This window comes from Mauremys reevesii, unplaced genomic scaffold (genome assembly GCF_016161935.1).
Source record: "Mauremys reevesii isolate NIE-2019 unplaced genomic scaffold, ASM1616193v1 Contig44, whole genome shotgun sequence".
NCBI lineage: Eukaryota > Metazoa > Chordata > Testudines > Geoemydidae > Mauremys > Mauremys reevesii.
In genome coordinates, this window is record NW_024100856.1 from 109,421 (window position 1) to 118,902 (window position 9,482).

At 56.5% G+C, this 9,482-nt stretch overlaps 1 protein-coding gene across 1 annotated transcript; it reads left to right on the forward strand.

The window, feature by feature from the left end:
- Positions 1-2,121: 2,121 nt before the first annotated feature.
- LOC120394247 (C-type lectin domain family 2 member D-like) lies at positions 2,122-7,828 on the forward strand. Its single transcript, XM_039518484.1, is given in 7 exon segments — positions 2,122-2,215; positions 3,335-3,418; positions 6,234-6,409; positions 7,195-7,219; positions 7,222-7,245; positions 7,248-7,296; positions 7,678-7,828. Coding segments are annotated over 7 exon segments (603 nt in total).
- Positions 7,829-9,482: the final 1,654 nt, after the last annotated feature.

A 9,482-nucleotide genomic window follows, 5' to 3' on the forward strand; every position in this document is an offset into this window, starting at 1 on the left:
CTAGTTCCACTTTGGTTTAGGTGGAGCCCATCTCTCCTGTATAAGCTCCTCCCATCGCAGAAGTTTCCCCAGTTCCTAATGAACGTGAACCCCTCCTCTCTACACCATCGTCTCATCCACGCATTGAGACTCTGAAGCTCCGCCTGCCTACCTGGCCCTGCGCGTGGAACTGGAAGCATTTCTGAGAATGCCACCATAGAGGTCCTGGAATTCAGTCTCTTCCCTAGCAGCCTAAATTTGGCTTCCAGGACATCTCTCCTACCCTTCCCTATGTCATTGATACCTACATGTACCACGACCACCGGCTCCTCCCCAGCACTACACATAAGTCTGTCTAGATGCCTCGAGAGATCCGCAACCTTCGCACCAGGCAGGCAAGTCACCATACGGTTCTATAAGGCTACTAGAAGGCCTACAGCAAGGCTGGAGCACAAAGTTCCAACTACCTTCAGTGGCGGCAAGAAGGAAGTGAGGGTGGGGGGAGTGCGCAGCTCCCCTTATAGCACGCTATAGAGGCGCCACTCCAGGGGTCGCAGCGGTGCTCCCCCGCTATGGGTACTGCTAAGGGAAAAACTTCCGGCACCGGTGCACGTGGCGAGCACACACACCTACTGTGGAATACACAGGAGCAATCACTCAAAGAAGAATAGCTAGTTCCACTTTGTTCTTCAAACTTCAGATCACTGAAATGCAGCTGTGCATTTGAGATACTATATGACTGTAGTGCATTTTGCACTGCCTGCATCTAACATCAGGACAGGAGAAGAGGACAAGACTGTCCCTAGCTTATATGAATAAAAAAAAAAGTGAGACACACCCACCCACTATCAATGCAACAAGAAAGGAGAAGAGTAGCTGGGGCCAAGAGAAGATTCAATGAAACCCTTCTGTACCCAAACACGTATTCACACACAAAAAGTGAAAGCGTGCGCCTCAATCATCCAGTAGATCAATTTGGCACATTAGCCAGGAGGAAGCAGATCGTGAGTGTTTCGACCACAAACCCTGTCCCTCCTGATTTGCAACCATCCCTGGACCAGTGACAGGGGCATAGGCAGCCAAGTCATTGGAAATAAGCAAGGAGGAAGCCAGTGGAAAAAATGAAAGGGGCCACTCTGGTTACCACCTTGGGGTCAGGGGTGTGCTCTGTACCCACAAACCTTACCTCCCTATTCACGTATTCACACACAAACAAGTGAAAGAGCGCACCTCAATCATCCAATAGATCAGGGTTCGGCAACCTTTCAGAAGTGCTGTGCCAAGTTTTCATTTAGTCACTCTGATTTAAGGTTTCGTGTGCCAGTGATACATTTTAATATTTTTTAGGTCTATTTCTATAAGTCTATAATATATAACTAATTAGTTATATAAGTAAATAATTTTTTTAAAATGCTTAAGAAGCTTCATTTAAAATTAAATTAAAATGCAGAACCCCCCAGACCCCTGCAATAGGTCAATTTGGCACATTAGCCAGGAGGAAGCAGATCGTGAGTGTTTTCGACCACAAACTCTGTCCCTCCTGATTCGCAACCCCATGGACCAGGCGGCAGCAAGTCCTGAGCAGGAGCCCGGTTACGTTGCACGGCAGAAACTGCACCTAGTTGCAAAATGGGAGGGTTGCACAAAGTGTCATCACATCTGCCCCATGTTCGGGTGTTAACCCCCCCCCCCAGGACGGGGCATTGCGGGTCCCTCTGGCACTCACCTGCGGGTCTCTGCTTGTGCCTGTGCCCGGGGGGCTCCACCCTGCCCCGTGGGTGCCTGTCACACATGAGTAGAGCCCGGGGGGGGGGGGTGTTCCGTAGCAGATCAGGTCTCTGAAGCCCTGGGGGGCAGAGGGGCCGATGGGGATTAAGGGGGGTTAATTCATGGCACCGCCTCTGGTAGAGGCTTCGGCTGCTGGGCAGGGAACGAGAAACCACTAATCGCCCCCGCCCCTGATCCTGACCTGCTGGGTCTGTCTCGGCTTCCAGATCGGCTGGAGAGTTGGAGCAGGGAGGAGAGCCAGGGCCAGGACCCATCCACCCCGGCTTTGTGGCTGTTGAATGGGACCCAGTCAAACCAAGAGGAGCCGATCCCAGCCTGCAGCAGCGTCTCTAGCCTGAGTGTCGCTGAGTGTCAATGGGACCAGGAACTGGGGTGGCTGAGAGTGAAGAGCCGCTGCAGGAGTTGCGTGTTGATGGCGATGGACACCGGGAGACTGTCGGGAAGCCAGGTAATGGGGCGTCGCTGCCTGGGATGAGGCTGGAGAGAGACCCTGAGGCTGCCCCACGTGGCCTCATGTTCTCAGTGGCAGCAGCCAGTGCCCAGCAACCCCCCCATCTGTGGGCAGCAGGGACTGGGTCTCCCCCAGGGGCTCTCAGGGCACCGATCCCGGCTCACAGCTGCTGCCTGGCGCACACAGCGGTGGCCGTGGGGCTGGGCAGGGGACAGGGCCAGCTCTAGGCACCAGCAAAACAAGCAGGTGGTTTGAGCGGCACATTCCTAGGGGTGGCATTCCAGCGCTGGCCATGCTGCCCCTAGAAATGTGCCCCCCCTGCCCCAGCTCGCCTCTGCCTGCTCCCCTGAGCGCGCCGCCACCGCTCCGCTTCCTTTGCGCGTGGCAAGCCTGGCAGAGGGGGTGAGAAGCCGAGCGGCAGCGCGTTCAGGGGAGCAGGTGGAGGGAGGTGAGCTTGCAAGGGGGTTCCAGGGGGGCCGCAGGAAGCAATGGGGCAGGGGAAATGCGGCACGCCCGGGGGAGGAGGCGGGACCGGGGATTTGGGGAAGGGGTTGGGAAGGGGAGGAGTTAGGGAGGGCCCAAAAAAGGGGGCAGCCAAAAAATTTTTTGCTTGGGACGGCAAAAATCCTGGAGCCGGCCCTGATAGGGGCCTTTTGGGCTGGGTGTGTCAGACCCCCTGTGACAGCCCTGGCCCAGCTCTGCCTGGTTCCTTCTCCCCCCTTCTGCTGTGTGTGGCCAGTGTGAGACCCCAGTGTGCGGGGACAGGTGCACTCGGCAGTGTGGGTCCAGCCAGCGCTCGGCAGGGGGCAGAGCGGGGGTGGGGGGAGGCAGCTTGAGCTCCTGCCACCAGAACATGTGGGTCCTTGTCTCTGTGCCCCTGAGCTCACCAGGCCCCGTGACAGCCTGGCTGGGGGTGCCCAGGGAGGGCTCTGGGCTGAGGGGAAGGAGGGACTGTTCTGCCAGCCCCAGCCTGCCTGAGCCTCCGGGCGCCTCTCCCAGAGCGTCTGATGGGAGGAGCCATCGACAGAACGGGGCATGTTCTAGGGCAGCTCCAGCCCTGGTGCCATCAGTGAGACATGTCCTTTCGGCCCGGCCTGACGGGTCTTTGTGTTTCAGAACCTCGTCGTAACTGCAGGGGATGCACAGTTGCCCTCGCAGCCATGTCCCTAGGTCTCCTCATCGCTATTACTGTCCTGGCAGGTGAGTTCTCAGCCCTCCCTGCCCCCTCTCTGCGCATCCCATTCCCCCTGGAGCCACCACAGTCACAGTCTCTCCTCCTGGCCTGTCTGGCTTCTGCCCCTGGGACAGAGGATTCCTGGGGAATGTTCCTCCACGACCCTCCTGCCGCTCCCCCCAGACCCCTGCACCTGGGCGCTCTCTGTGTTGGACGATCTGACTGACATTAGCTCCCCCCGGCCCAGCTCTGAGCACTTTGGACCCAAGTCACTGTTGCCGGGCCCCAGGCACAGTCACTGGTACCCCTGTGCAGAGTGGAGGTGATTGACAGGAGAAGGTGCAGGGCAGCAATGAGCTGGGCCCTCTGCCTGCAGCATGTCGCCCTGAGGTACCAGCCTGGACTTCCTGCATCCCCGGGTCGTGCCCAGGGCCGGGCTGGCAGATGCTGGCGTGTCACTGAAATGAGCTGTAGAACGCAGCACAGACACCTCCATTAACGCCGTGTGAAACCCACCAATTAGTGACCTCGGCAGTGCAGGGTCCCATAGCGCCATTGACTCCCCCACCTGCACAGACAGCGAGCGCTAGCGCAGAGGCGGCTGTTCATGGTGAGCGTGAACCCGGCTGTATCTGCCAATAGTCTGGGGGAACGGGGGGCTGAGACCATCTGGGATGTGATTTATCTGTTGCCCTGGGATCTGATCACTGGGCCCCAGCAGGGTTTAGCAGCTGGCAGAGGGGGGTGAAGCCAGGGCTGTCTGCATTAGGAATCCTCTGTGCAATGTAATGACATTAGTGCAAACTGCTCACATAGATGCACTGCAGTGGTGCAGAAAGGGGCTTCCCCTGGTGCAATTGGCTGCCGTAAGCTACCACAGCAGAACATGCTGCTCTGGCACATCTGTGCAAGGGGTTTGCAGTAATGTAACTTCCTCTCCATCCTTACACCAGTGCCAGCTGCCCTGCTACAGGCAGGCTGTGAGTCCCATCTCACTGCTGGACTGGCCGGCTATTGGAATGGGCAGCATTGACTCACACAGCATAAGGTGAGATCTGTGAGGTTGGGGTTCCACACCTGCGGGTACAGGGAGCCCCCAGGATGCAGTGGGGTCAGATAGTGGAGATGGCACCAGTCTGGGGCTCCTTGCTGTGCCCTGTGCCTCCTAGGCAGTACTGGAAGGGCCCACAGGCCTGGCAGCCTTTCTTCCAGGGGTCTGTATATTCCCAAATCCAGCTCTGTACAGGGTGTGAAATGTGAAGTTGTGCCCCTGCTGCAGTTGTTCCCTGAAACGAGTGACACAAATCACACACTGAGCAGGACTGTAAAGCATCATATGTACTGATGGCCCAGCCCCAGGGGAAGGCTTAAACTAGCTACAGAATTATTGTGCAAAATGAGGTACAAAAAAAAGTGACATGCACAAAAATGGCTGGGAGATAACACAAAATTCCCCTGAGGCTGAGAGTGAGCAGGAGTGATTTGGGGCGGAGGGGATCACTCACTGACATGGTGTTTGGAATGGGTTAGCAACTCTTCCCCATTGTGACCCTAATAACCCTGCCTCTGGTTATTCACCTACTGGTGTGACCTTGCCAATAGCTGCTTGGTGTTAGTCATGAGTGGCCCCGCTGCTGCTGCTCTCTGGCACTGAAAGGGTGACACTGAGGTGAGAGCGGCTAGCTCCTGTATTGGGGGGGAGAAATATCTGTAGGTGAGAAGTGCATCAGGTTGCAGTTGGCCAGTCAGTGTAACTGGTCATTTCCTGTTACTGGAGCTCAATTTCGTGTCCCTGACTGAAAGTTATTTCACTTCTCAGCTATTCACCTGCCTTTCGTTGCTCTGTTGAACGTGCGGGTGTTGCTCTTGTCACTCACTCACTCATGCCCGTCACCCCAATCAGGGTATGGGCCGCCAACCACAGATCTCCAGAGTCCTCTATCCTGGGCCATTCCCTCTAGCTGTTTCCAGGTATAGCCCATTTTTTTGCTATCAGCCTGAAGGTCGCATCACCAGGTGTTTCTTGGACGGCCTCTTTTCCGCTTGCCGTGGGGGTTCCACCGCAGTGCCTGTCTGGGGATGTTAGCTGGCTGCTTGCGTAGTGTGTGTCCTATCCAGCCCCACCTTCTCCTTCTGGTTTCTTCCTCTGCTGGGAGTTGACGGGTCCTCTCCAAGAGGTGCTCTTGTGCCTGGGATGAAAAGCTCTGAGCTGTGTTAGTTCCCCCAGGCTGGGAGCGTCACAGGAATCCTTCCTGCCAGGCAGACTTATCACAACAAACGCCCTGTGTCTGGCTGTGCTGGACGGGCCTGGGCAGCGGGTGTTCAGTCTGGTGAAGGGAAGGGAGTTTGTTCCCATCTTCATCTCAACCTGCCTCTCCTGGGGAGCCGAGTGCAGAGCAGGGGGAGGGGGCAGCGGCCCAGGCTAGCAGGATTCCTCGGGGTAACAGACCTGGCAAATCAGGTTGAACTTGATCTCTCATCCAGTGTCACTCTTCTCCCTGCTCATTCATCATCATTCATTCATGCCCGCTGCTGGCCCGATAACTGTTCCCTCGTCTGCAGCTCCCTGCCCACCCCCTGCTCTAACACTCCCCTTGGGCCTGGTTCTCTGGTGCTTCGAAGCAGGAGCTGTTTGTCAGTTGCATCCCTAATGAACGTGAACCCGAGACAGCAGCCCAGTGAGATGGGGGTCAAGTAACCCCCTTTGGGGGCTGGATTCCCAGCATCCTTCCCTCCCAGCCACTGCCAGGGCAGTGTCAGAGGCCTGGGGTGCCGGGGCTCATCTCTCCCCACAGACGGGCAGGTCCCCTCTTACAACATCTGTTATGTTCCCATTTTCAGTGTTGCCGTCTAGGCATCCTCCAGCTGCCCTGGGCCCCTGGTGCCCGGACGGCTGGGTCGGATACCGAGGGAGGTGCTACTATTTCTCCGAGACTGAAGGGAACTGGAACAACAGCCAGAGACACTGCTCCTCCCTCGGTGCCTCCCTGGCTGCGATCGACACCCTGCAGGACCTGGTGAGAGACTCTCGTTGCAATGGCCTGGCCTTGGCTCAGCGCTGGCTGCTGCATTACGACCTGGGCTGTGCCCTGTGAGGCGAGGAGCAGCTCTGACCCCTCTCGTGCTGGAAGGCCAGAGGGACTAGATTTCCAGCTGCTGAATGCCAGGCCTGGCTGGATCCGGGGCTCCTCTAGTGTCAGTGTGTGACCGTGGGGATCATCCCCTGTCAGCCTTCCCAACAGGAGACTGTCCCTCTCTAGGGCTGGGCTGGCTCAGGTGTCTGCTGGGCTGCATGGGACTGGAGAGGGGGCTGAGATCCCAGCTCAACTTGAAGAGCCAGTGCTCCAGGGCAGCCAGCTGAGGATGGGGAGGCTCCTGTCAGCCCTGGTCCCTTCTGACTGGGGTGGGGGCTCTTCTCTCATCCCTGGCCCTCCCAGCATCTCTTATTGAGATCAGCTGGGCTCTTTCCTTCCTCTTCCCCTGCAATGGTGAGGAGCTCAGCTGCTCTGTATGGAGAGGCTTTGACACAGAACGTGGCCTTGCTCCCCCAGCCCCCCATGCGGCTGAGACCCAACAGCACCCAAGAGCTGCCCCAGCCCAGGGCAGATTGGGGTGAGGGGGAGCTGGGTTTGGGCTGGGAGGGTTAATACTGAATTACCCAGAGCTGGGCAAAAGGGAGGAGAAAATCCCCAGCCACCCCCTGGAAACACTCAGAGCCCTTCCGTACACCTGGGATTCCTGCCCGGAGCCTGGGAGCAGCAGGGTCGGGGCTCTGACACCACCTCTCCTCTGCTGTTTTTAGGATTTCCTGCTGCGCTATAAAGGCAACCCCACCACTGGATCGGCCTCCGGAGGGACCCGGGCAGCCCTGGAAATGGGTCAACGGCACCGAATTCAACCGCCTGTGAGTCTATTGGACCCAGCTCTTCTGTGTGGTGTTACTGCTCCTTATGCGGACACTCACCTGGAATCTCCCCCTGGGGCAGTTTGGGTGGGTTGGGCCTGCAGGGGCCCATCCAGACCCAGCTGGGGTGGGGAGCAGGAACTGGGGTTAAAATACCCACCCAGCATAAAGGCTCCATGGAGGCCAGTTGATCTTAGAACCTCTCCTGGCCCTGTTGCCCACTGCCCCGCTGGGGGTGGGGCCTGTGACTGGTGCAGGAGGGGAATCCTGAGGGGCTGTGAGTGCAGCAGCTCCTGTGCTGTACGAGTGTCTCCCCTGTCTGTGACTGACGGAAACGCCCAACTCCTGCCTGACACCAGCTCCCTGGCTTCTGTCTTGCAGGTTTCCGATAACAGCAGATGGTGACTGCGCGTATTTGAATGACGAGAATTGGGTCAGCAGCTCACAGTGCACCAGTGAGAGACACTGGATCTGCAGCAAACCTGATGAGTTTACAAAGGCGAAGGAGGCAGCAGTGGAAGGGGGCTCATAACAAGAGTATTATCAAAAATTAGCCCTGGAAAAGCCTGTTCACTCCCTTCCAGGAGCCCATTGGGGTGGAAGGGGCAGGGAGGGGGTAGGTGTGACACTGGCAGACCAGGTATCAGCTCATGCCAAAGTTCCCATGTCTCAGGCCTGGTCTACACTAGGACTTTAATTCGAATTTATCAGCGTTAATTCGAACTAACCGCTCAACCGTCCACACCAGGAAGCCATTTAATTCGAACTAGAGGGCTCTTTAGTTCGAATTTGGTACTCCACCCCGGCAGGTGGAGTAACGCTAAATTCGCACTTGCTAGCTCGAATTAGGCTTGGTGTGGATGCTAATCGAACTTAGCAGCTCCGGGAGCTATCCCACAGTTCACCACTCTGTTGACGCTCTGGACAGCATTCCGAGCTTGGATTCTCTGGCCAGCCACACAGGAAATGACCCGCGAAAATTTGAATTCATTTTCCTGTCTGGGCGGTTTGAATCTGATGTTCTGGTTGCACATCGGGGCGAGCTCCGCAGCACCTGCAACGATGCAGAGCTCTCCAGCAGAGGAGTCCGGGCAATCCCAGAATAGAAAGAGGTCCCCAGCATGGAGTGACCGGGAAGTCCAGGATCTGATCGCTGTGTGGGGCGAGGAGTCTGTGCTCTCGGAGCTGCGCTCCAACAAGCGGAACGCGAAGACGTTCGAGAAGGTCTCTAAAGCCATGAAAGAGAAAGGATACAGCCGGGATGCGATGCAGTGCCGCGTGAAAGTGAAGGACCTAAGACAAGGGTATCAAAAAGTCAGAGCGGCAAACGGACGCTCCGGAGCCCAGCCCCAGACATGCCGCTTCTACGAGGCACTGCATGCCATTCTAGGTGGGTCTGCCACCACTGCCCCACCAGTGACGGTGGACTCCGAGGACGGAATAGTGTACCGGGACAGTTCCCCCTCCCTGTTCGCCGGGGAAGATGAGGAAGGGTCTGTTGAGGACGGCACAGGCGACATCGAACCCACTCCCGCTTTCCCTGACAGCCAGGATCTCTTCATCACCCTCACAGAGATCCCCTACCAACCGTCCCCGCCCGTTAACCCGGACTCGGAATCAGGGGAAGGATCAGGCGGTAAGTGCTACAAACAGGGATACATTAATTTTTTTAAGAAACAGGGATATATATAAAAAATAGAAATACTATATAACAATTTTTAAATATGAAACTAGACAAACAGCAGGTCTACACAAACAGCAATGGAGCAATAGTCCTCTGGGGATAGTTCAAAAAAGCTCTCAGAGAGCAGCTGGAAAAGCCTCAGCAAGAGGTTTCTTGGGAGAGGTGCTTTATTGGGTGCTCCGTTGAAGCACACTCTTCCGCGCCAGGCCATCCTCAGGTACAGGGGGACCATCGCCTCGACGAGCATGGCAGCGTATGGTCCTGGTCTGTGCAGGGCTTCTGTTAGCATCCGCTCTCTCTGTGTGCGCCTGACACGCCTCAGGGTGATGTCGTTGTGGAAGTGCTGCATCTAATTAGTGGAATTAGTGTACTGTTACTATTGTGCATGGTAGACTTTTACTTTGCATAAGAATGACCTCGCTAACAGAGCTTTACTTTGCATAAGAATGACCCTTGCTTAACAGAGTTTTACTTTGCATAAGAATGACCTCGCTTAACAGCC